This window comes from Leptodactylus fuscus, chromosome 8 (assembly GCF_031893055.1).
Source record: "Leptodactylus fuscus isolate aLepFus1 chromosome 8, aLepFus1.hap2, whole genome shotgun sequence".
NCBI classification, from domain to species: domain Eukaryota; kingdom Metazoa; phylum Chordata; class Amphibia; order Anura; family Leptodactylidae; genus Leptodactylus; species Leptodactylus fuscus.
The window spans coordinates 2,168,271-2,195,314 of record NC_134272.1 but is presented as its reverse complement, the minus strand read 5'-3'; the positions used below and the strand labels follow the sequence as shown (position 1 = coordinate 2,195,314).

At 47.1% G+C, this 27,044-nt stretch overlaps 1 protein-coding gene across 1 annotated transcript in view; it reads left to right on the top strand.

Moving 5' to 3' along the window:
• VWA3A (von Willebrand factor A domain containing 3A) overlaps positions 1-13,406 on the top strand; it is a 31,684-nt gene extending 18,278 nt beyond the window's left edge. The window contains exons 17-34 of the mRNA XM_075284873.1: positions 1,100-1,219; positions 1,623-1,697; positions 2,214-2,358; positions 3,969-4,134; positions 4,821-4,891; positions 5,079-5,234; positions 5,798-5,888; positions 6,547-6,654; positions 6,910-7,007; positions 7,649-7,801; positions 8,339-8,447; positions 8,698-8,842; positions 9,326-9,470; positions 10,135-10,280; positions 11,237-11,363; positions 12,585-12,682; positions 12,779-12,846; positions 13,219-13,406. Coding sequence (XP_075140974.1) covers positions 1,100-1,219; positions 1,623-1,697; positions 2,214-2,358; positions 3,969-4,134; positions 4,821-4,891; positions 5,079-5,234; positions 5,798-5,888; positions 6,547-6,654; positions 6,910-7,007; positions 7,649-7,801; positions 8,339-8,447; positions 8,698-8,842; positions 9,326-9,470; positions 10,135-10,280; positions 11,237-11,363; positions 12,585-12,682; positions 12,779-12,846; positions 13,219-13,256 — 2,059 coding nt within the window. The 3' untranslated portion in view covers positions 13,257-13,406. The remainder of the gene's footprint in view (positions 1-1,099; positions 1,220-1,622; positions 1,698-2,213; positions 2,359-3,968; positions 4,135-4,820; positions 4,892-5,078; positions 5,235-5,797; positions 5,889-6,546; positions 6,655-6,909; positions 7,008-7,648; positions 7,802-8,338; positions 8,448-8,697; positions 8,843-9,325; positions 9,471-10,134; positions 10,281-11,236; positions 11,364-12,584; positions 12,683-12,778; positions 12,847-13,218) is intronic.
• The last annotated feature ends 13,638 nt before the right edge of the window (positions 13,407-27,044 follow it).

The following is a 27,044-nucleotide window of genomic DNA, read 5'->3' as shown; positions in this document are numbered from 1 at the left end:
ATCTGCCCTATAGTGTTGGGATCTGTCCTATAGTGTTGGGATCTGTCCTATAGTGTTGGGATCTGTCCTGTAGTTATGAGATCTGTTCTATAGTGTTGGGATCTGTCCTATAGTGTTGGGATCTGTTCTATAGTGTTGGGATCTGTCCTATAGTGTTGGGATCTGTCCTATAGTGTTGGGATCTGCCCTATAGTGTTGGGATCTGTCCTATAGTTTTGGGATCTGTTCTATAGTGTTGGGATCTGTCCTATAGTTTTGGGATCTGTTCTATAGTGTTGGGATCTGTCTTGTAGTGTTGGGATCTGTCCTATAGTGTTGGGATCTGCCCTATAGTGTTGGGATCTGTCCTATAGTGTTGGGATCTGTCCTATAGTGTTGGGATCTGTTCTATAGTGTTGGGATCTGTCCTGTAGTTATGGGATCTGTTCTATAGTGTTGGGATCTGTCCTATAGTGTTGGGATCTGTCCTATAGTGTTGGGATCTGTCCTATAGTGTTGGGATCTGTCCTATAGTGTTGGGATCTGTTCTATAGTGTTGGGATCTGTTCTATAGTGTTGGGATCTGTCCTATAGTGTTGGGATCTGCCCTATAGTGTTGGGATCTGCCCTAAAGTGTTGGGATCTGTCTTATAGTGTTGGGATCTGCCCTATAGTGTTGGGATCTGTCCTATAGTGTTGGGATCTGCCCTATAGTGTTGGGATCTGCCCTATAGTGTTGGGATCTGTCCTATAGTGTTGGGATCTGTCCTATAGTGTTGGGATCTGTCCTATAGTGTTGGGATCTGTCCTATAGTGTTGGGATCTGTCCTGTAGTTATGGGATCTGTTCTATAGTGTTGGGATCTGCCCTAAAGTGTTGGGATCTGTTCTATAGTGTTGGGATCTGCCCTATAGTGTTGGGATCTGTCCTATAGTGTTGGGATCTGCCCTATAGTGTTGGGATCTGCCCTATAGTGTTTGGATCTGTCACTTGAGGATCCTCTTCAGGTCGTCCCATGAAATGCCTTCTTATTAACCATTGTGTTATCTTCTATAAATATATAGATGAATAATCTCCGTCCGTTCCTAGTCTGGACTTACCTTTCTTGTCTTCCTTGAAGGGTTGTGCTGCTCGTGGACCTATCACTTGACAACGCCTTGCACATTATCCACATTCAGCATTCTCTGCGACTCTTACTGGAAGAACAAATGGCAAACAAGGATTTATTTAACATCATAGTGTAAGTTATTATATGCGGTGGTCACGGCAGGATCCCTCTCCACGTCAATATTACTTTTCTGTAGTCTTTCATCAATACACCGGTTACATTGTGCCCTGCATCTTCCATCTAGCTCCTCTCCAGCTCCGCCTTTGCTATATACTACATATGTAATACACATACCTGCAGTGATCACAAGGAGATATTCTGTTCATGGCTTACTTATGATACAAGTACAGATGTGTTTCCTGGGCATTTGCATAATACTTGGTAACACTGCTGAATATCTCATGTGACTTACAGAAAAGTTGTGGTCACGGTGGAATATCTAATGATCCTGATTTGGCAAAACAAAGTTGCATCTGATGCTTGGAAAGTCAATACCTTATAATAAAGTTACTAATTGCTAGATTGTATCTTACAGATTCGGGAGTGATATACGCTTTTGGAAAGAAGGATTGGTTGCTGCCACATCTGAAAACTTGCAGAGCGCATGGAAGTAGGTCCAAACCTATGGACTTTCTGTAATTGTGCCGGGCGCTCAGTATGTGGCTCCATACTCCACGGCCACCATTTGTAGAGATTAGTCACATAAATAAAAAAGCATATTGTGAAGAAAACAAATCAGTGGTATATAGTACTAAAATGAAGAAGGGACCACCAGTAAATATAAGACCATATTTCGTTGTCAGATGCACTGATGGCCATTTTGGTTGTCACAAAGCTTTCCAGACAATGGGACTGTGAAAACATTCTGTGTCTTATCAGCTTCTTATCTACAACTTAGCAGTGAACAGCAGATGTAATAGCAGCAACTATCTGAGCGTCTCTTCTATCCCCCTCCCCTCTTCATAGACTAACATGGAGAAAGGAACTGCCTGAGAAGTGGAGAAGGAAACAGATTTCTGTAATAAGATCTGTTACTGAGTTTCATATCTTAGCTTGCACTATTCCTATAGGAGTTGTTCAGCGGTCACTTTCTTTGCTCTGATTGATCCCCGGGTGTCTTTTCCAGGTGGCTGCTGACATTGGAGTGTGAAGGCAGCAGGAATATTCTCGGAGCACTTAAAAGGGCAATAGAAAGCAACTTCATAGAAAAGGAGAAGCAAGAACCCCAGGGGATGTATTTATTCACGAGTGGTATTCCCGATCAGGATCTGGTCAGTCACAATCTTTACACCTGCTTGTTGGAAATATTTTTAGAGTTTCTTTTTAATATTAGAAGTCAATAAAATGATTCCCCTATTAGTGACCTATTAGTGACATATTAGTGACATATTAGTGACCTATTAGTGACATATTAGTGACATATTAGTGACCTATTAGTGATATATTAGTGACCTATTAGTGACATATTAGTGACATATTAGTGACCTATTAGTGACATATTAGTGACCTATTAGTGACCTATTAGTGATATATTAGTGACCTATTAGTGACATATTAGTGACATATTAGTGACATATTAGTGACCTATTAGTGATATATTAGTGACCTATTAGTGACATATTAGTGACATATTAGTGACCTATTAGTGACATATTAGTGATCTATTAGTGACCTATTAGTGATATATTAGTGACCTATTAGTGACATATTAGTGATATATTAGTGACCTATTAGTGACATATTAGTGACCTATTAGTGACATATTAGTGATATATTAGTGACCTATTAGTGACATACTAGTGACCTATTAGTGACATATTAGTGACATATTAGTGAGATACTAGTGACATATTAGTGACATATTAGTGATCTATTAGTGACATATTAGTGACCTATTAGTGACATATTAGTGATATATTAGTGACCTATTAGTGACATATTAGTGACATATTAGTGACATATTAGTGATATATTAGTGACCTATTAGTGACATATTAGTGACATATTAGTGACATATTAGTGACCTATTAGTGACATATTAGTGACATATTAGTGATATATTAGTGACCTATTAGTGACATATTAGTGACCTATTAGTGATCTATTAGTGACATATTAGTGATATATTAGTGACCTATTAGTGACATATTAGTGATATATTAGTGACCTATTAGTGACATATTAGTGACCTATTAGTGACATATTAGTGACCTATTAGTGACATATTAGTGAGATATTAGTGACATATTAGTGATCTATTAGTGACATATTAGTGACATATTAGTGACCTATTAGTGACATATTAGTGACCTATTAGTGACATATTAGTGACATATTAGTGAGATACTAGTGACATATTAGTGACATATTAGTGATCTATTAGTGACATATTAGTGACATATTAGTGACCTGTTAGTGACATATTAGTGACATATTAGTGAGATACTAGTGACATATTAGTGATATATTAGTGACCTATTAGTGACATATTAGTGACATATTAGTGACCTATTAGTGATCTATTAGTGACCTATTAGTGACCTATTAGTGACATATTAGTGACCTATTAGTGACCTATTAGTGACATATTAGTGACCTATTAGTGAGATACTAGTGACATATTAGTGACATATTAGTGATCTATTAGTGACATATTAGTGACATATTAGTGACCTGTTAGTGACATATTAGTGACCTATTAGTGACATATTAGTGACATATTAGTGAGATACTAGTGACATATTAGTGACATATTAGTGATCTATTAGTGACATATTAGTGACATATTAGTGACCTGTTAGTGACATATTAGTGACCTATCAGTGATCAGGGGCCGCCTACAAATACAATTACTAGTGAGACTTTCTCTTTCTCACTACAGAATACAGTCCATGCCTACTTGGCAGAGGCCGTCAGTGGATGTGATCTCCGGCTCCACGTCTCTTTATTTGTAACCGGTGAGGACAGTGACAGACGTGACAGCGCACATGTTCTACAGGACCTGGCCCATGTCACTAGAGGAAGGTTTCACTGGTTTGATGACAGAGGTGAGTAGATATATCCTTCATCTCTCCAGAGACCTGACATGGAAGATGAGCCCAATGTCCGACTCCTTCTAAAACTGTGTTTTCTCTCAAGGGCCGTAGCATTTCAGAGCTCTTTGTAGTGACGTATCCTGTCAGTATGTCATAGTGAAGGCAGCAGGACAGTGGTGACAGGTTCCCTTTAATACTCCTACAGCTAAATCAATGAGATTCCCTGCAGAATTTAGTGAATATCATTGCAGCTACAGTATGCAGCAGATCAATGAGGTTTTATCACTTTCCACAGCATTGAGGATATGATGTCTGATCTCTTAGGGCCTGACAGATGGGAACATATAAATAGGGGGGTGCCCATGTCTGCACCACTCATTTCACTTCTGTGGGACTTCTGCAATGGTGGTGCAGTGGCCAAGTATGTGCACCAGCCCTCTATACACCTTTGTGGACCCTCAGCTATCGGACCCTCAATGATCAGACACATACCCCCTATCCTGTGGTTATTAGGTAAGTGTCTAAACTGGGAAAATGACTGCATAAGGTCCTTACAACACATCATGACCGCAGCAGTAAAGTACATTTGTATTCACCCCGCCTGCAGCAGGGATCTTGGTTTGTCACGACATCAGATGCGACATCTTTAATCGCTTTCTCCCCATACTTCCTGATATATTTTTCTGCTACTTTTACAGGTGTGATTGAAAGTGATGACATAAGTTTACTTGTGTCTGAGATGGAGAAAGCAGTGAACTACTCAAACAAGGTCCGTACTATCTTATGTGTGTGTGCAGGTTGGATCTGCTCTTCTGTATGACATGATAACGGAGTCACCTATTGTCAATGTCTATTGCAGTTCTTTGTTGGACACCAATGCTGTGGAGGTGACCAGAGCCTCATCGGTGCGCCACAGAAATATACTAATAAAATGGGTTTGTCTTGTTCTTTTGCAGTGCGCTTACCTGGTGGAATCAGTAAAACATCGCGCAGGGACCAGAGATGAAACCCTGACTCCATCAGACGCTCCAGCGGTCTCACATCAGAAGGAGAAGCAGAAGCCAAAAAAACTTCCGTTACCAAAGCCAACAGCTCTGACACTTGCTCGAATGGTGTGTAGCCTTTCATCGTAGATATGTGGGGATATTCTGCAGTTTGTAGCACTGAAAGAATACACTGGTCTCATGAGTGCTGACCCTGACCAGTCGGTGGTGTATGGGAGAATATTACTGGGCTCGTACTATCAGACTGTTGTTTTCTGTCAGTGCTGCAAGGAGTAAAAGATGGCCGAACAGATATAATGTGTGTCATATATATACATATACCAGGCCCTTGGATTGCAGGCTGCACCGTGCTACTGCCTACATCTTTCAGTAGGCATAAAGTGCAGTATGAAGAATTTCCTTCTCTTGGTTGGTCTGCACAGTAAAGAGAACTAGCAAAGCTGATTTACTGACAGCCTGGGAACAGGAGGATATTCCCTCCCGTTGCATCACCTGCATTGCCTGTAACAGCGGACAGTCCTGGACATGGTGTCTGTGCCGCTCTACACTTACATTCTGTCCTACACTTGCAGCAATGAACCTTCTCTGTTGTTTCTCTCACAAATCATGCTGTGGATATTAGTACATGTACTTATTACTCTCCATAAGCCGCCATGTTATCTGATTTCCAGGGTATTAGGGACGATGAAGAAGGAAAGAAGGATCCTAACATGAAAGCATTGATGTGGCGACCAAACAGCGCCAAGGCTGATATTCCTCCAGGTATTTGATCCTCCACATTCTTATATTAGAGACTATACATTACTAATATTACTGCACAATATATGTGACACCTCATTAGCGAATTACAGTAATTCCTAGGCCTCATTCACAGGACCATGCATAATGTATGGAGACAAATGTGACAATATCTTCTGTTTTATTCTGAAACTTTTCGATATTTCATCCACAAAATCCTCCAGATTTTCTTTTATGTTCTAGATACAAATAAAGACTTAGGGCGGGTTCACACCGGCACCCGGCTTCCACTTTGCAGGTTTCTGTCTTCTGCCTGAGAAACTGGACGGGAGATGGAAACTGGCAGTCACTTTTCAAACCCAGTCATTTGAATAGGTTTGCAGAGTGTCCGCCCGTGAGCGTCCATGAGCGTCTTCTGGTTTCCGCGGTGAAACATTTTAAAACATTTTAGTGATAGGATCCCTTTAAATTTTCTTGTGAGACGTCTGAAGGCGCTTTATATGATTTATAAACAGGTTTCCACACACTTAATGCTCCACATGCCATAATTCCATAAGTAATTCTTCTCTCTTCTCCTGTATATCTTGTACGTCTTCAGACACTGTGATCTATTGTGTGATGCCGACACGTCGTGTCAATTAATATAAGTTCAATTATAATAAGAATAATCGTGTTCCTACAGCTCAGCCTTGGAAGGATTGGGGACTGACTAGTGACAAGAAGGTGAAACAAAAGAAACAGCCGAATCCGTCCATCAGTGCCTTCTATACCGAAAATGGGAAAGATATTGGTACGTCAATAAAGCTGAAACGAGGCGGCGCTATAACATATACTTCAAGGAATAGATGCGGATTTATATCACGAGTACCGGTACAGCTTCTATTACAGGAGGCGTTCTCAAGCAAATACATCAAGTATATATAGATGTCGTTATTAATAATCAAGCAATGTATTAGTATACGATTAATAGCGCAGCCACATATATATATAATTAGATAGATGTAATATAATTGCTTACAGATTCTTATGTGTTTCTTTCTGACAGGGCTGGTGTATAAAGATTATCCAAAGACCAAGACTGTAAGGAAATCTGTCCCTTTTATTGTCTTACCTAAAGAAGAAGAATACTGTTCTACCAAGGCAGTAAGTAATGCAGCGTAGATGGAACGTATTACAGAGACCGCCGCTATGTCATGTCACGTTCATGGCTGGTTATGGCAGTTTTGTTAATCTTTGCTGCAGTAACCCAGGATTGGTAGCTTAGGAAACCTTAAAGGGGATATCCAGCCTCTCACAACTGATGTTCTGTCCATAAGGTAGGACATCAATTTAATACGGGCATATATACTGTACCCACAAAGGCTGCTATGAAATGTACAGCAAGAGAGCACTGCAGCGTATATAGATAACTCCTATAACATGTCAGTGTACTGGGGTCACATCAGAGAACTGGAACACTCGGGGCTTTACTACTACAGAACCACATTCACTATATAGAAATCTAATGGCAAATACTGGCTACCTACAGCCGCCACTAGGGGGAGCCTACAGCGTCCTGATCTCTCTATATAACCCAGTAATACGGGGTATGGCGGACGCACCTACGTGGCAGCAGATCTGACTTATAAACCAGGATATTGTAACTGGCAAGTGAAGCTCACAGTAATATATGAAGGGAATGTGACCAAGCCAGGAGCTCCATTGTCCTGCCACATGTTCTATATCTATCACATTGTGTTACTGTTATCACTGCCATTATTCTTATATTTTATATTTCCTACAAGTGGCTGAAGAAGTTTGGTTTAAAGAAGCTGAAGTTGGAGCTCACCAAGCTGGTGTTTGGCCCCGACTGCATTCACCAGAAAAAACTGGTGTCAGCGCTACATAAGAAGGTGTCGGCAAAGTACTGCACTATATTCCCAAGTGTGGAGATCAATGTAAGTCACTTATCTTCTCTATCAGGCCATTACTGTTACATATAGAAAGTCATGTAAGATTGGGCCAAACGTAGAAGATGTGGCTCTCAATAATAGTCTCCAAGAGCTGCGGCCTGTGACATGTGACACGGCCGTGTGGCATTGCAGCATCACATCTAATGACTGTCTGTGCACTTGTGTGGCGCTATGTGACCTCCGGTGATGGGGTCACTGCCGCAAAAAATCCAGACTTGTTAGAGTTTTGTTTGCAGGTAGTAAGACAAGTAGAAGTTGCACAACAAGTGCACAGAGGTTTGGTTGCACGACATATATTAGTGTAGACCAAACCTCACCCTATATCTGCTATAGTAGATTGATATTAATATACAGTATATATATATTTCATCTGTCGCGAGGCCGAAACTTACATCAGAACAGAAGCAAAATGGAGAAGTGATTGCAAATGTCTCCTTACATTGTACCAGCCTGGCTGATATATAAGTTTCCTCATTCCTATTATAACGTATAGCTTACATAAGGTACTGATTTCTTTTGCAGGGAGTTGTGAGGCATCTTCAGTTTCAGCCCAAGGAGTTGGAGGAATATATCGAACAGCTAGAGAAAGCATTGACGCGCTACATTCAGAGGCTTCAGTGGCTTCTCTCAGGTGACTGCATAGTAACTGGTATAAAACACAGACACAGATAAGACCAGTTCTGTATGCATCGCTATAGGACAAGGCTCTGAAGATCAATCCTTTACATGTCTTGTGTTCTGTGCATGTAAGAATCTCCGGGCCTCCTTGTATGTGATAGTCTGCAGCTGCCGCACCTTGTACATGTCGTGTTTAGCCTGACTGTAACCTGTTCCACCTATTTACTCCCATTTTAGTCACCAGCTTGTGCTTTTCCTTGCAGGGAGTCGTCGGCTCTTTGGTACTATATTGGAGAATAAAGTCTGTATACTGATTGATGCGTCCAGCTCCATGGCTCCCTTTTTGGCAGAACTGCAGAAAGGGTTAATATCACTGCTGTGGGAACAACTAAGGCCAAGAAATATTTGGTAGGTGAAGATGAATTATTATACAGTGCGGCCCATCATGTTATGTCCAGCCCGCGTGATGTGGTCACCTTTGTGAGGACATTGTCAGAGCTGGGGATATCATAAGAATTGACACGTCCTATCTGCAAAGTTATCTCCCTCAGATGGGTGCGGATCACAGGGGTCACAGTCCTTATTAGCAGTGGGAACCAGGCAGATCCCCATTGATGACATTGTCACATATACCACAAATGTCTTTGGTAGGAAAATCCCTTTAAGGCTATGTTCACACAGTGCAGACTAGAGGGATGCAATTATTGTTCCTTATATTAGTCGTTCCCACATTAGCATTTGCCTGATCTCTTACACATATAAGCAGGCCGGATCCTTCCAAGGTCTTTCATCTTCCAGTTTGGTTTTTGCAGTTTATAGTTACACTGAGATTTTCTGTGATTTTTATAGCGACACATTATAGTTTGTATTTTTTACCCTTACATCAAACAGGTTTAATATACTAAGCATTGCAGAGAACATTGAGCCGTGGCAGGAGTGTTTGGTTGAGGCCTCTGATGACGCTTGCCAAGATGCGGTGCAATGGCTTTCTAGGCTGCAGCCCCGGGGAAACACCTGTATTCTTCATGCCTTGGAGGTGGGTGAGAGTATAACAAGGATGTCACATTATCATTCTGCATTTACCCCTATTACTTCAAGATAGCATTGGAAATTATTTGTGAGAATAGGTAGAATTGGCTTGTGCACCCCTCCCCCTCCTACGCTTGTAAATATAACATTTGGGGGTGCAGATATCAGGAAAGTAGGGATATGTGTGGCATTATAGCACATTCATCATCTTCTCCTCAGTATCCTTGGTGGAAAAGGGAGAGGGGTGAATGGGTTAATGGTGATAACCTTGGGGGTCTGGGTTATTGAAGGAGTTGTTGCTAGAATTTCTAAGGTACTGAAGGGGTTAATGCCAGCATTGGTGGCCTGTGATTATCTACAGAGGTTACACAAGTCACAGGTCAGACCCCACCAGCAGGGGGCAGCCTGACACACACAGTATTTAAAGCCCAGGAGCTTGGACATCCCCTTTAACTATTCTCTTTTCCACTTCTCCTACACAGTATTAGTATTAGTTGTATGTATGTCATGCTGGAGTCAGGGACTGAAATCTGACTTGCATACGTGTGACATAAAGGATCATTGCATTGTACATGACGACAAGAGAAATCCTGGTTATAAATGGTGGAAGAATCCTTCGTAAACTGGTTAGATTATAACTTACAGACTTTGTGCGTCTCGTCTTATTCCAGAAAGCCTTCTCTTACCCCGATGTACAAGGCGTTTACCTCCTGACAGACGGGAAGCCGGACATCAACTTTAACCTCTTGTTAGCAGAACATCTTCTAAAGTCCCATCCTATTAAAGTACACGCAGTTTCTCTCAATCCATCAGAAAGGTAAGTCCTGTGGAGATCTAGGACTCACATTGTACAATACTCAAGGATTCGGTGAGAGCGGCCATATGTATGGGAGAAGCTGGCGGGCAGGGGAGACGTATCACTGGGAGACATCTGTCTGTCCATTGGGAGATCCTGAGAAGGCGTCATGAGAAAAACTGACCAATCCCGGGTGATTATTCCCACACGTACTGTATATCATTTTGTGTAATACTTATAAATTGCCACATTCTCAGCCTGTCCCCAAATACAGTCCCAATCACTTGAATGGGACTGAGTTGCAGGACCTGACACAGTCCCTACAATATAGACAGTGCTGTGCCTAATAAACGATGAATAGGCTGCACTACTCCCCTGACCGCTGCGACCAGTGCGACCATCTGATGGACAGGAGTGCGAGGAGATGTTGTCTATTGTAAAGACCTGGAACACCCCTCGAAGGCCTTTGGTGTGAGGAGTCATCCCAGTGACCTGAGGGACATCTGAGTAATTGCTGATGTCTGGATGGTTCCTGCATTAGAGATATATAGAGATACATTGTATACAGGAATCCTATCACTGATACATTGTTATACATTGTTATACAATCACATTGTAGAAATATCTCTAACAATTACTCTATAAATCACTCCCCGGACCTTGTAGATATTATTTCTATCTGAGCAGGACTAAAGGCAGCCGTGTACCGGGGGTGGCACAAACAATGGAGGAACTAGGATTCAGTTGTGAATAAACTATCTGCCCACAAGGCCTACCCCTATCAGGACACGTGCGCTGCCCACAGGGCGATCCTCAGCACCTCGCCGACATTGTGGAAGATTTGTCCTATTATTTGATATTGCCTTGAGCTTCGCCCCATGTTCCGTCTTTAGTCATTACATTCTGGATTTAGTCTTTACTATCAGACCTGTCACCAGTCAGGGTTTTATTTGAAAAGATTTTTTTTATTTCTTCAGATCAGGAAATGAATTCCTAAAACAGTTATCAGCTGTGTCAGGGGGGAGATACCACTGTCCGCATGGAGCTATGGACGGACACTTCGCTGCCCACAGGATGCTGACGGAGGGCTTCACTGATGAGGATGTATGTATTATATGTATTACTGGGGTCTGGGGACAGAATGTAGGGGTCCTGCCGGCTGACAATAGAGATATTCACTTGACACTTGTTTCAATTCCATCTACAAGTGACAAATGGGGACGAAATATTGTAAATTTACTTGTTCATTCCCAGACACTCCCTGTTTACAGAAGGCGATGAGATCCCAATAATAGATGATTCTTATCTCTGCATAAAAGATGTTATCAATGACAAATGAGTATTTGGTCACGTGGAAACCAACCACAAGCAGGTGTAGACAGGGAGAAGATCGGGGACAGACTTGTCTAGGAGTATTCATATCGGCCTATGTAAAAGGAGATCAAAAGGATTTTCCCCTCTTACCACCTGACCACTCTGTCAGTCCCACTGCAATGAATAGATCCGGGGTACACTTATCCTTCTCCATTCAGAATGGGGAGCAAAACACCTCCCAATCTCCTGATCATTGGGGGTCCCAGACATCAGACGCCTGCCTGTCCCATATCCTGTATATAAGAGATAAGTTGCTAAAATGGGAAATCCCCTTTAAAGCTGCCTGTACATGTAACACCAGGTTCACATTAGTGTTCCGGTTTCCATCTTTTGGGTCCACTTGGAAACCCGAAAGAAACCCTATCAGCTGAAAAACCCATTACCTGCAGAATCCATGATGGCGTCCACTGGGTTTCCTGCTTTCAGGACTTTTCTTTCCTCCCATTGTAAGTGGAACAGAACCCCCCGAAGACTGGTGTGAGCCTAGTGTCAGATGGTTGTCACACAGCAGGCCCACTGAGATAAGAATTCATATTCATGGGGCGGTCAGACTAATCTCCCCCTACCCTGAAATCCTTGCGAGTCTGTAGGGTGAGATTTCCAGAAACACTTTATCACATGGCAGCCCGGATTTGCTTTGCAAGACAGAATCTGCCCGAAGGAAAAAATCTTCTCCTGACTCCTATCCAGGAGCAGAGAGGCATCAACCAGGTGGATTCCTCATCAAAAACCTCAGTCTGGACTGACCCTAAGACTGTATTTGCGTGCAGCAGATTTGTATGTGACTCCTGTATTCACAGGAACAATCTGCTGAGAATGAGCGAAACATTTCTGCTGTACCAAGTGGCTGCCGTATATTATATGCGCTTTCCGCCGTCCTATATTATAACATATTACACATGGTTAATATAACCTAGAATAAGAAAATATGTTTTTTTTTCCTGTTTTTAGGATCCCGTCCTCCCGGTGTTTGAAGGAAATGATTTAAAGAGACTTGCACAAGAAATAGACAAGGCTCGCCAGTTTGCCACCCAAGCCAGATCTTTCCGGTATGTAAAGCGTGGACGAGGACTGATCTTATAGATTATAATCCTGTAACCAACAAAGTATTGGAATAACCTGAGAAATCTGATAACTATTGGCAGGTCTCTAGTGCTAGAGAAGCAGATGTCCGCGTCCCGAGACCTGTCCGTAGACGGAAGTGACCTATCAGGTGAGACTCACTATGGGATTTCTCATGATGCAAATAAGACCTCCTTGGCAGAAAAGAGGAGCTTGCTGTAGCGCCACCTTTTGGTCGGAGCTCCCAATCAGCTATACAGATCTCCTTACACAAGGTGGCGCTAGAGCCACTGCCTCTTTTCCACCAAGTAGGTCTTATTTGCATATTCCTTACCCAGGTTTTGGGGTCCTGTAGGTTCTTCCTACACCCCTGGGCTTGAGTACGCTGTCAGGTATCAGCAATTGTCTCAAATACATATGAAGGGTAAGGGGAAGTGATTGTGTCACAGGAGACGATGGCGGTGTCCCGTCTATGTGCGGAGATGTGCGGGGCTGATTTATTGCTATTTCTTTTATATAACAGATGAAAAGAACGGGATCACTGCAGGAAAAATCCCATAACAAATCAGGAGACAGAAGACAAGAAATGGGAAGGTTCCTACTAGATATAAATGTGTCTCTGTCCAATATGGTGTATCAGTGATATTCTGTGATTTTACTGCAGGTATAGTAATAATATTAATACTAGGAGGATGAGGAGGATGATGATGATGAGGATGATGATGGATTCTTGGGCCTCAGGGATGCTTTTATATATTTGTATATTAATAAATATATCTTGTGGTCTTGTTTATCCCGGTCTGATATATATAATGTATTTGCCTGAATATCATTGCCTATATAATACGCTCTCTTCAGGACAAGCCATGGGGTAGCACATACTAATTTATATAAAGGGGTCAATATGGAGGAGGAACAAACAGTCTGCACAGGTAATACAGTCTGTACAAGGTTTGTACCCTGGGTTATTATATTACTTCTATATGCTGCAGTTATACAGTATAGATTCTCTGTGCAGGACATGGTGTATCATGGACAGTAGGTCGGCCATATTTCCTAGCCCAAACACTGAGCAGGGACCTGGAGCTGAAAGCATCATAGTCATGTGTAATGCTAGGAGTCCTGGTCTCCCGTCATGGGATTGTGGGGGGCTACAAAGCAAATAGGGGGTTGTTGGTGTCATAATCATCTGTAAGTCTGAGAGTCCTTGTCTCCCCCCGGGTCTACTGTCATGTGATTGTGGTGGGAGACATGGTGAAGTGGTAGAAGACCAGTGAATTATCCCTCCCCAGTTGGACTTGTGTTTGTAGGTGTCTATGGCCGCAGGACGTCCTGGGTCCCAGTTAGGTTACTGGTCACACTGCTCATCCATACTGAATTTCTATGAGGCTGGGCAGCGACTCAAATCAAATCAAATCAAAAAATGCTTTATTGGCACGTCCGAATAGGTGTTTGGCATTGCCAAAGCTAGTAAAGTGGGTGGGTGGGGGGGGGAGTTGGGTTGGGTGGGTGATGGGTGGGTGGTGGGTATGGGGGGGGGGGGTTCGGTTATAACAGTCCATGGAGTCTCATCTTCCTCTTCGTTGGTGACTGCTATATGGGGAGGTGGGGGTGGGGGTGGGGGTGGGTGGGGCGGGTGTATTGGGATAAATATAACAGTCCGCGGAGTCTCATCTTCCTCTTCGTTGGTGACTGCTATATGGGGAGGTGGGGGCGGGGCGGGTGTATTGGGATAAATATAACAGTCCATGGAGTCTCATCTTCCTCTGGTTTGGTGACAGCTGGACACGTATTGGGCAGCGATCTCCACAGTGGCCTCTTCTTCTCCCAGTAGGATGTAGAGTTTCCTCTTCTCCCAGTCTGGGATGTGGGCAGAGAGTCTTTGGTAGTAGACGGCCCTCATAGCTGAGTATTTGGTGCAGTGTAGCAGGAAGTGGGTCTCGTCTTCTAGGACCCCCTGGTCACAGTGCTGGCACAGTCTCTTCTCCCGTGGCTTGTACGTCTGCCTGTATCGCCCCGTCTCTATCTCTAGGTTGTGGGCGCTCAGTCTGTATCGGCTCAGGGTCTGTCTGTGCTTGGGGTGGCGTATTCTCTCCAGGTAGGTGGCCATGGTGTAGTCCCTTTGTAGGGATTGGTACACGGTGAGTTTCTTGGAGTTATTTATTTTGTTTCTCCATTCTTCAATGTACCGCTCTCTGTTTGCCTCTGTGGTCGCCTTTATTTCGGCCTTGGTTATCATCTGTTGGTGTTTTTGGTTTGGTGGTTGGCTGCTGTTTGGTTGTTGAATGTCTGGTTTGCTCAGGTGGCTTAGCCATGCTTGGTGGTGGTAGGAGTCGGGCTTGCTCCCCTGGATGTGTGCCTGGAAAGCTAGCGCCCTCTTCTGTATGGTGAGCCATAGGGGGAGTCTGCCTAGCTCTGCCCTGCAGGCCATGTTGGAGGTGTTGCGATGGACATGTAGCAGGTATTTGCAGAACTCCAGGTGGAAGTTCTCTGTTGGGCTGGAATCCCACCTTGACTGGTCTGGGTAGGTGGCTGGGCCCCAAACCTCACTGCCATAGAGAAGGATCGGGGAGATGACAGCATCAAATATCTTCAGCCAGACCCTCACCGGTGGTTTGAGGTGGTACAGTTGTCTTCTGATGGCGTAGAAGGTTCTGCAGGCTTTTGCTTTCAGGGTTTCTATTGCTGCTTTGAAGCTTACTGATTGGCTGAGCTCCAGCCCCAGGTCGGTGTAGCTGTTGGTTTTCTCCAGTGTGGAGCCGTTCAGTGTGAATTGTGGGGTGGTGGAGGCTTTATTGTGGCCCTTCTTCTGGAATACCATGACTTTGGTCTTCTTCTGGTTGATGGGTAGGGCCCATGTGGTGCTGAATTTTTCCAGCACTGACAGGCTTTCTTGGAGGTCTTTCTCGGTGGGGGCCAGGAGTAGGAGGTCATCGGCGTATAGCAGGAACTTCACCTCTCGATTGTTCAGGGTGAGGCCTGGGGTTGGTGAGGCCTCCAGGGCTGTAGCCAGTTCATTGATATAGATGTTGAAGAGCGTTGGGCTCAGGCTACAGCCTTGTCTGACCCCTCGGGCCTGTTGGAAGTATGCGGTCCTTTTCCCATTCACCTTCACACTGCACTGGTTTCCGGTGTAGGAGCTCTTGATGACGTCGTACGTTCTTCCTCCTATTCCACTCTCTAGGAGTTTTAGGAGTAGGCCTGGGTGCCATACTGAATCAAACGCCTTCTTAAAGTCCACGAAGCAGGCGAATATCTTGCCTCTTCTGGTGTTGTGGACGTGCGTCTTGATGAGGCTGTGCAGGGTGTAGATATGGTCTGTGGTGCGGTGGTTTGGCATGAACCCTGCTTGGCTCTTGCTGAGGACCCCGTGTTGTGTGAGGAAGGTGAGGATTCTGTTATTGATGATGCTGTTGAACAGTTTCCCTAGCTATGTGCTGCTGACGCAGATCCCTCTGTAGTTGTTGGGGTCATATTGGTCCCCATTCTTGTAGATGGGGGTTATGAGGCCTTTGTTCCAGTCTTCGGGGAAGTGTCCAGCATTGAGCACGAGGGTGAATAGCTTTGCCAGTGCCGCGTGTATTGCTGAAGGGCTGTATTTGATCATCTCTGGTAGGATGCCGTCAGGGCCACTGGCCGTTTTGCCTTTCAGCAGGGCAATTCTTTCCTGTATATCTTTTATGGTGATTGGCGAGTCCAGAGGGTTCTGGAAGTCTTTGATGACTTTCTCCATGTCCCTCAGTTTGGTGATTATCTGTTGCTGTTCTGGAGTTAGTTCTTCTTCTGGGATGTTTTTGTAGAGACCTCTGAAGTAGTTGAGCCAGATATTGCCATTTTGGATGTGGAGAGAGTTTTTCTTGGGCTTTGTGCCCATGTGGTGCCAGGTCTCCCAGAATGAGCTGTCCTGGAGGGAGTCCTCTAGTTGCTGTATTTTGTGGGAGAGGTATCTCTGTTTCTTCTCTCTGAGGGTGCCCTTGTATTGCTTGCATAGATTGCTGTAGGCTTCCCTCACCTCCTTGTTGTTGGGGTCCCTGTGTTTTTGGTTGGAGGCTGTTCTTAGGGTATGGCGTAGTGCTTTGCAGTCGCTGTCGAACCATTTGTGGGACTGTTTGTTGGTTTGTCTTATTGGTTTGGTTGGTTTCAGGCCTGCTAGTTCTGCTGTGGTCTGTAGGATGTACTTGAGATCCTTCACAGCTCTGGTGACTCCCTGTTGGTCTGGCTGATAGGTGTTTGTATGGAAGTTTGTGAGCAGTGTCTTGATTTCGGGTCGGTTGGTTGCGTTGCTATATTCTATGGCCTGGTGGTTGGTCCATGTGAAATGTCTTGGTAGGTTGTAGAGGCCGGACTGTTGTGGCTCATGTGTGGGTGTTTTGTTCCTGGTTCTCATGTATAGTAGGATCTGGTTGTGGTCTGATAGATGGGAGTCAGGTGCGATTGTGAAGTCTTCAATGTCTGACAGGTCTGCGTCTGTAATGGCATAGTCCACCACGCTGTTGCCCACTTGAGAGTTTAGTGTGAAGCGTCCTCTGGGATCGCCTGTGGTACGTCCGTTTATTATGTACAGTCCTAGGCTTCGGCACATGTTCAGCAGTTGTCTCCCACTCTTGTTGACAATTCTGTCTTGGCTGTTTCTTCTTGTCTGTGTGGGTTCTGGGTGGTGGATCTCACTACCGTGCGTATGTGGGTTGTCGTCAGGAGGCAGGTAGTCTAACTCTGTGCCTGTCCTTGCATTCAGGTCTCCGCATATTAGTACTCTGCCTTTGGGTTGGAAGTGGACAGCTTCCCTTTGTAGGACCTCGTAAGTGTCGGGGTGGTGGTAGGGGGACCCTGGTGGGGGCATATATACTGCACAGAGATAGATGTCCTGCTGGCCGCTGAGGATGGAGCTGCTTATTTTTATCCATATGTGATTAGTTCCACGTTTGGTAGCTTTTACGTGTTCTTTGAGCTCCTCCTTGTACCATATTAGTATGCCTCCTGAGTGGCGGCCATGTTTGGTGGTCTTATTTTTCTGGGCGGGCACTGAGAATTCCTTGTAGCCCATGGGTGTTAGGGACTCGTCATCTGCCCGGGTCCATGTCTCTAGGAGGATTTGAATGTCTATGTTTTTTAGTCTGTCTATGAAGTCTGGATCTTTTGGGTTAGATCTATAGGCTGAGGCGTTCAGCCCTTGTATGTTCCAACTACTGATAGTTAGTGATTTCATCTTCGGTGTGTAAACCTTGTAATGAGCTGTCCTGCAGAGGACGGGCTGGGTTCTTGGTTGGTTGCAGTGTGGCCAGGTATTGGTTTATGTGCATTGCTGTTGTGGCCATTGTAGTGACCGCATGCTCTATTCTCTTTATTGTCTCTATGTTGGTGCTCTGGGTTGCTCTGGTTGGCTTTTTCTTGATAGGTGGCATCTTTGGGGGGTTCTGTCTTGGATATTGGCGGTTGTCGGGTATTATTTCCATGGTTCTTTGTCTTGTTTGGTGTCTAGGCCCGGGGGCTCTGTTGAGCACTAAGTCTTTGAATTCCTTCGCTAGGAGGCTGACGCCATGTTTATTGAGGTGTTTGTCATCATATAGGTGACGCTTATCTATGGAGGGGTGTTGTGCCAGGGTGATGCCTGATGTTTGTCTGATTCTGGTCGCCAGCTCTTTGTTGATCCCCATGATGGTAGCTTCAGAGATGTCTTCTGGTGGGAGCAGAGATGACAGGATGATACTACTGTCTGGGAACTGTTGCTTTGCTTTCTCTGCTAGTTGGACCAGTTGGCCCGCTGTCTGTTGGGGCTGGTCAGTGAGATCTTCTGTGCCTGTGTGTATGACAATGTGTTTCGGGGTAGTGAAGAAAGGCTTGCAAATGACAGTATTGGCTTTTTCAATGGTTGGGCTGTGGATTTTCTTGACTCTTTGCCGTGGGAAGAGCTTTCTTGTATTAATGTACTTGCCATTGGAGTCTATGATCAGGACTATATCTGGGTTTGAGGTTCTCGTTGTTTGGGTTCTCTCTGGTTCTATGTCTGGGGTGATGGGCAGTTCTGGGCTTTCTTGTGATGTGTGAGGCATTTCTGGCTTATTGATGCCTTGATCAGAGTCTGTTGTGTTTTCCTCCCCCTCTTCCTTAGATCTTATCTCTTGTGTCTGTAGTTTCAGGCCTGATAACTCTTCCTTTAGTTCTGTGATTTCTTGTAGGCACTGCGTCATTTTATCCCACAGCTTGACATTCTCTTGCTGGCAGGCTGCTATCTCTTTTCTCAGATTTGTGTTTTCCTGGATAAGTTTGTGGATGGCTTTTGTGTCGCCATTTGTGCTGGACAGTTCGTTGACATTACAGTTTCTGTTATAATTGTGTTTATAGATAGTAAAATCTCTCTCCAGCCGGGATACAATCTCTGTGAGGGACTCTACTGAGAGGTGTGAGGAGTCGGGGGAGGGCTTGCTGGCTTGTGTACTGGCAGTGTTGGGGGATGTCACGGGTAATTCACCTGAGTCAGTGGGTGATCCTGTGTCTGTGCCCCTTTTTAGTTGTGCCTGATTCTTGATTTCTGGGAATTTTTCTATATATTGGTGAAGCCTATCTTCTCTTCCTTGAATCATTAAAGTCCCATTATTAAAAATGGTTGTTGTGAGAATCACTTCGCCGGCCCCTTGTGGGTTTTTTATTCTGATTGTTATTTTGCCTGTATCCGCCTCTTCTGTTGTTGTACTCTTGTAGCAGTCACATATTGCATGCTGCCAGGCTCTTATATAATCGGTGTGCATAATGAGGTTAGTCATTCTTTGGTTTGATGTGTAATCAGCAAACAGGGTCTCAGCATGGGCTTTGAGGAGATCTTTCTTTGCATTTTTCTTTTCATTGGCACTCATGTTATCAGGGTATGTAATCTGTAGAGTGGCCTGCCCCCCCGCTGTGTACAGAGACAGTGCTCTTCGCATAACAGTCAATGTCCTCATTCTCTGTGGCCAATTTCACACCTTCTGGGATGCCTGACCCCCTGCTGTGCTGGGACCTTGTCCTAGGTTCTATGGAGCTCATACTAGGTTCATCTAAGAATTCCATATTATAATCTCCCAGGTTCCCAAAATCTGAGGGTGTCCCCGATTTCCTTATTTCTGAGGGATAATCTACTTGCTTATGGGATTAGCCAAGTGATGGCCCTACCTTCTGTGATGTGGGATCCTGGGGTCAGATGTGATGTTCCTGTTGCATTCAGCCAGTCTACTCATATGGAGGACGATGTGTATGATGATCGGCAATGGAGGTCTCATGTCTCAGATCTGGAGAGAATGCAGATGGGTCAGAAGAGGAGACGGACATAGCAAGAAATGAATGGAGACAGCTCGGTCATATTCCTGACACCCTGCAGGCGATTCTGACTCTACAAAGTGACTGCAGCAGAACGTCCGGCCTGGTGAGAGCTTCACGATGCAACAAAGGGCATGTAAGAGCCTTAAATACCTGCATAGATATTGGGGAAGATTGACCAAGAGAGGCAGCCTTAGTCTGTGTTCACATTACCCTTATTGAAGTCCATTGTTCTGCTCCATCATTGAATAAGAGCAACGGACTGAAATGCCAACAGAGTGACTGATCCAGACAGCGCACCCTCCATCTGTATCCACCTCCATCCACTGTAATATTAAAATCAATGAGGGGACACTGTACTGCGCAGGCCAAAATGAGGGGGGACACTAAACTTTGGGGATCACAATGAGGGGACTTTATACTGTGTGAGGGCCACAATGAGGGGGATATTGTACTGTGGGGGCCATGAGAGGGGGGCATAATGTGGCGGGGGTCACAATGAGGGGGATATTGTAGTGTGGGGGCATAATCTGGTAGGGGTCACAATGAGGGGACATGATCTCGTCCACTATGCTGCTATTGTACGTCACAGTGGGTTATCTGCTGATAACTTGGGCTCCCCACCTATAAGAATGCCAGGGTGACCCCGACCTCAGAGCGCTGATATTACTGCTATGTGATTGTTCTTTATTATTTTCAGATTGCTGATGAATATAATTGTATTGATTTGAGAGCAGGCACCACTGACTCCGAGATCAGAAATCCCCTGTAATCTCCAGTGCTCTCAGTATGGCTGGACAGAGGCTGGTGACTGGTCCTAGGTATGTACAGTAGGTAAGTGTATTGTGTGCAGCCTCTAGGGGGCGCCGGCAGTCCTAGGTATGTACAGTAGGTAAGTGTATTGTGTGCAGCCTCTAGGGGGCGCCGGCAGTCCTAGGTATGTACAGTAGGTAAGTGTATTGTGTGCAGCCTCTAGGGGGCGCCGGCAGTCCTAGGTATGTACAGTAGGTAAGTGTATTGTGTGCAGCCTCTAGGGGGCGCCGGCAGTCCTAGGTATGTACAGTAGGTAAGTGTATTGTGTGCAGCCTCTAGGGGGCGCCGGCAGTCCTAGGTATGTACAGTAGGTAAGTGTATTGTGTGCAGCCTCTAGGGGGCGCCGGCAGTCCTAGGTATGTACAGCAGGTAAGTGTATTGTGTGCAGCCTCTAGGGGGCGCCGGCAGTCCTAGGTATGTACAGCAGGTAAGTGTATTGTGTGCAGCCTCTAGGGGGCGCCGGCAGTCCTAGGTATGTACAGTAGGTAAGTGTATTGTGTGCAGCCTCTAGGGGGCGCCGGCAGTCCTAGGTATGTACAGTAGGTAAGTGTATTGTGTGCAGCCTCTAGGGGGCGCCGGCAGTCCTAGGTATGTACAGTAGGTAAGTGTATTGTGTGCAGCCTCTAGGGGGCGCCGGCAGTCCTAGGTATGTACAGTAGGTAAGTGTATTGTGTGCAGCCTCTAGGGGGCGCCGGCAGTCCTAGGTATGTACAGCAGGTAAGTGTATTGTGTGCAGCCTCTAGGGGGCGCCGGCAGTCCTAGGTATGTACAGTAGGTAAGTGTATTGTGTGCAGCCTCTAGGGGGCGCCGGCAGTCCTAGGTATGTACAGTAGGTAAGTGTATTGTGTGCAGCCTCTAGGGGGCGCCGGCAGTCCTAGGTATGTACAGTAGGTAAGTGTATTGTGTGCAGCCTCTAGGGGGCGCCGGCAGTCCTAGGTATGTACAGTAGGTAAGTGTATTGTGTGCAGCCTCTAGGGGGCGCCGGCAGTCCTAGGTATGTACAGTAGGTAAGTGTATTGTGTGCAGCCTCTAGGGGGCGCCGGCAGTCCTAGGTATGTACAGTAGGTAAGTGTATTGTGTGCAGCCTCTAGGGGGCGCCGGCAGTCCTAGGTATGTACAGTAGGTAAGTGTATTATGTGCAGCCTCTAGGGGGCGCCTGCAGTCCTAGGTATGTACAGTAGGTAAGTGTATTATGTGCAGCCTCTAGGGGGCGCCGGCAGTCCTAGGTATGTACAGTAGGTAAGTGTATTGTGTGCAGCCTCTAGGGGGCGCCGGCAGTCCTAGGTATGTACAGCAGGTAAGTGTATTGTGTGCAGCCTCTAGGGGGCGCCGGCAGTCCTAGGTATGTACAGTAGGTAAGTGTATTGTGTGCAGCCTCTAGGGGGCGCCGGCAGTCCTAGGTATGTACAGTAGGTAAGTGTATTGTGTGCAGCCTCTAGGGGGCGCCGGCAGTCCTAGGTATGTACAGTAGGTAAGTGTATGGTGTGCAGCCTCTAGGGGGCGCCGGCAGTCCTAGGTATGTACAGTAGGTAAGTGTATTGTGTGCAGCCTCTAGGGGGCGCCGGCAGTCCTAGGTATGTACAGTAGGTAAGTGTATTGTGTGCAGCCTCTAGGGGGCGCCGGCAGTCCTAGGTATGTACAGCAGGTAAGTGTATTGTGTGCAGCCTCTAGGGGGCGCCGGCAGTCCTAGGTATGTACAGTAGGTAAGTGTATTGTGTGCAGCCTCTAGGGGGCGCCGGCAGTCCTAGGTATGTACAGTAGGTAAGTGTATTGTGTGCAGCCTCTAGGGGGCGCCGGCAGTCCTAGGTATGTACAGTAGGTAAGTGTATGGTGTGCAGCCTCTAGGGGGCGCCGGCAGTCCTAGGTATGTACAGTAGGTAAGTGTATTGTGTGCAGCCTCTAGGGGGCGCCGGCAGTCCTAGGTATGTACAGTAGGTAAGTGTATTGTGTGCAGCCTCTAGGGGGCGCCGGCAGTCCTAGGTATGTACAGTAGGTAAGTGTATGGTGTGCAGCCTCTAGGGGGCGCCGGCAGTCCTAGGTATGTACAGCAGGTAAGTGTATTGTGTGCAGCCTCTAGGGGCGCCTGCAGTCCTAGGTATGTACAGCAGGTAAGTGTATGGTGTGCAGCCTCTAGGGGGCGCCGGCAGTCCTAGGTATGTACAGTAGGTAAGTGTATTGTGTGCAGCCTCTAGGGGGCGCCGGCAGTCCTAGGTATGTACAGTAGGTAAGTGTATTGTGTGCAGCCTCTAGGGGCGCCTGCAGTCCTAGGTATGTACAGCAGGTAAGTGTATGGTGTGCAGCCTCTAGGGGGCGCCGGCAGTCCTAGGTATGTACAGTAGGTAAGTGTATTGTGTGCAGCCTCTAGGGGGCGCCGGCAGTCCTAGGTATGTACAGTAGGTAAGTGTATTGTGTGCAGCCTCTAGGGGGCGCCGGCAGTCCTAGGTATGTACAGTAGGTAAGTGTATTGTGTGCAGCCTCTAGGGGGCGCCGGCAGTCCTAGGTATGTACAGTAGGTAAGTGTATGGTGTGCAGCCTCTAGGGGGCGCCGGCAGTCCTAGGTATGTACAGTAGGTAAGTGTATTGTGTGCAGCCTCTAGGGGGCGCCGGCAGTCCTAGGTATGTACAGTAGGTAAGTGTATTGTGTGCAGCCTCTAGGGGGCGCCGGCAGTCCTAGGTATGTACAGGAGGTAAGTGTATGGTGTGCAGCCTCTAGGGGGCGCCGGCAGTCCTAGGTATGTACAGCAGGTAAGTGTATTGTGTGCAGCCTCTAGGGGCGCCTGCAGTCCTAGGTATGTACAGCAGGTAAGTGTATGGTGTGCAGCCTCTAGGGGGCGCCGGCAGTCCTAGGTATGTACAGTAGGTAAGTGTATTGTGTGCAGCCTCTAGGGGGCGCCGGCAGTCCTAGGTATGTACAGTAGGTAAGTGTATTGTGTGCAGCCTCTAGGGGCGCCTGCAGTCCTAGGTATGTACAGCAGGTAAGTGTATGGTGTGCAGCCTCTAGGGGGCGCCGGCAGTCCTAGGTATGTACAGTAGGTAAGTGTATTGTGTGCAGCCTCTAGGGGGCGCCGGCAGTCCTAGGTATGTACAGTAGGTAAGTGTATGGTGTGCAGCCTCTAGGGGGCGCCGGCAGTCCTAGGTATGTACAGTAGGTAAGTGTATTGTGTGCAGCCTCTAGGGGGCGCCGGCAGTCCTAGGTATGTACAGTAGGTAAGTGTATTGTGTGCAGCCTCTAGGGGGCGCCGGCAGTCCTAGGTATGTACAGCAGGTAAGTGTATTGTGTGCAGCCTCTAGGGGGCGCCGGCAGTCCTAGGTATGTACAGTAGGTAAGTGTATTGTGTGCAGCCTCTAGGGGGCGCCGGCAGTCCTAGGTATGTACAGTAGGTAAGTGTATTGTGTGCAGCCTCTAGGGGGCGCCGGCAGTCCTAGGTATGTACAGTAGGTAAGTGTATGGTGTGCAGCCTCTAGGGGGCGCCGGCAGTCCTAGGTATGTACAGTAGGTAAGTGTATTGTGTGCAGCCTCTAGGGGGCGCCGGCAGTCCTAGGTATGTACAGTAGGTAAGTGTATTGTGTGCAGCCTCTAGGGGGCGCCGGCAGTCCTAGGTATGTACAGTAGGTAAGTGTATGGTGTGCAGCCTCTAGGGGGCGCCGGCAGTCCTAGGTATGTACAGCAGGTAAGTGTATTGTGTGCAGCCTCTAGGGGCGCCTGCAGTCCTAGGTATGTACAGCAGGTAAGTGTATGGTGTGCAGCCTCTAGGGGGCGCCGGCAGTCCTAGGTATGTACAGTAGGTAAGTGTATTGTGTGCAGCCTCTAGGGGGCGCCGGCAGTCCTAGGTATGTACAGTAGGTAAGTGTATTGTGTGCAGCCTCTAGGGGCGCCTGCAGTCCTAGGTATGTACAGCAGGTAAGTGTATTGTGTGCAGCCTCTAGGGGGCGCCGGCAGTCCTAGGTATGTACAGTAGGTAAGTGTATTGTGTGCAGCCTCTAGGGGGCGCCGGCAGTCCTAGGTATGTACAGTAGGTAAGTGTATTGTGTGCAGCCTCTAGGGGGCGCCGGCAGTCCTAGGTATGTACAGTAGGTAAGTGTATGGTGTGCAGCCTCTAGGGGGCGCCGGCAGTCCTAGGTATGTACAGTAGGTAAGTGTATTGTGTGCAGCCTCTAGGGGGCGCCGGCAGTCCTAGGTATGTACAGTAGGTAAGTGTATTGTGTGCAGCCTCTAGGGGCGCCGGCAGTCCTAGGTATGTACAGCAGGTAAGTGTATGGTGTGCAGCCTCTAGGGGGCGCCGGCAGTCCTAGGTATGTACAGCAGGTAAGTGTATTGTGTGCAGCCTCTAGGGGCGCCTGCAGTCCTAGGTATGTACAGCAGGTAAGTGTATGATGTGCAGCCTCTAGGGGGCGCCGGCAGTCCTAGGTATGTACAGTAGGTAAGTGTATTGTGTGCAGCCTCTAGGGGGCGCCGGCAGTCCTAGGTATGTACAGTAGGTAAGTGTATTGTGTGCAGCCTCTAGGGGCGCCTGCAGTCCTAGGTATGTACAGCAGGTAAGTGTATGGTGTGCAGCCTCTAGGGGGCGCCGGCAGTCCTAGGTATGTACAGTAGGTAAGTGTATTGTGTGCAGCCTCTAGGGGGCGCCGGCAGTCCTAGGTATGTACAGTAGGTAAGTGTATTGTGTGCAGCCTCTAGGGGGCGCCGGCAGTCCTAGGTATGTACAGCAGGTAAGTGTATTATGTGCAGCCTCTAGGGGGCGCCGGCAGTCCTAGGTATGTACAGCAGGTAAGTGTATTGTGTGCAGCCTCTAGGGGGCGCCGGCAGTCCTAGGTATGTACAGCAGGTAAGTGTATTGTGTGCAGCCTCTAGGGGGCGCCGGCAGTCCTAGGTATGTACAGTAGGTAAGTGTATTGTGTGCAGCCTCTAGGGGGCGCCGGCAGTCCTAGGTATGTACAGTAGGTAAGTGTATTGTGTGCAGCCTCTAGGGGGCGCCGGCAGTCCTAGGTATGTACAGTAGGTAAGTGTATTGTGTGCAGCCTCTAGGGGGCGCCGGCAGTCCTAGGTATGTACAGCAGGTAAGTGTATTGTGTGCAGCCTCTAGGGGGTGCCGGCAGTCCTAGGTATGTACAGCAGGTAAGTGTATTGTGTGCAGCCTCTAGGGGCGCCGGCAGTCCTAGGTATGTACAGCAGGTAAGTGTATGGTGTGCAGCCTCTAGGGGGCGCCGGCAGTCCTAGGTATGTACAGTAGGTAAGTGTATTGTGTGCAGCCTCTAGGGGGCGCCGGCAGTCCTAGGTATGTACAGTAGGTAAGTGTATTGTGTGCAGCCTCTAGGGGGCGCCGGCAGTCCTAGGTATGTACAGTAGGTAAGTGTATTGTGTGCAGCCTCTAGGGGGCGCCGGCAGTCCTAGGTATGTACAGCAGGTAAGTGTATGGTGTGCAGCCTCTAGGGGGCGCCGGCAGTCCTAGGTATGTACAGCAGGTAAGTGTATTGTGTGCAGCCTCTAGGGGGCGCCGGCAGTCCTAGGTATGTACAGCAGGTAAGTGTATGGTGTGCAGCCTCTAGGGGGCGCCGGCAGTCCTAGGTATGTACAGTAGGTAAGTGTATTGTGTGCAGCCTCTAGGGGGCGCCGGCAGTCCTAGGTATGTACAGTAGGTAAGTGTATTGTGTGCAGCCTCTAGGGGGCGCCGGCAGTCCTAGGTATGTACAGCAGGTAAGTGTATGGTGTGCAGCCTCTAGGGGGCGCCGGCAGTCCTAGGTATGTACAGTAGGTAAGTGTATGGTGTGCAGCCTCTAGGGGGCGCCGGCAGTCCTAGGTATGTACAGTAGGTAAGTGTATTGTGTGCAGCCTCTAGGGGGCGCTGGCAGTCCTCGGTATGTACAGCAGGTAAGTGTATGGTGTGCAGCCTCTAGGGGGCGCCGGCAGTCCTAGGTATGTACAGCAGGTAAGTGTATTGTGTGCAGCCTCTAGGGGGCGCCGGCAGTCCTAGGTATGTACAGCAGGTAAGTGTATTGTGTGCAGCCTCTAGGGGGCGCCGGCAGTCCTAGGTATGTACAGCAGGTAAGTGTATGGTGTGCAGCCTCTAGGGGGCGCCGGCAGTCCTAGGTATGTACAGCAGGTAAGTGTATGGTGTGCAGCCTCTAGGGGGCGCCGGCAGTCCTAGGTATGTACAGTAGGTAAGTGTATTGTGTGCAGCCTCTAGGGGGCGCCGGCAGTCCTAGGTATGTACAGCAGGTAAGTGTATGGTGTGCAGCCTCTAGGGG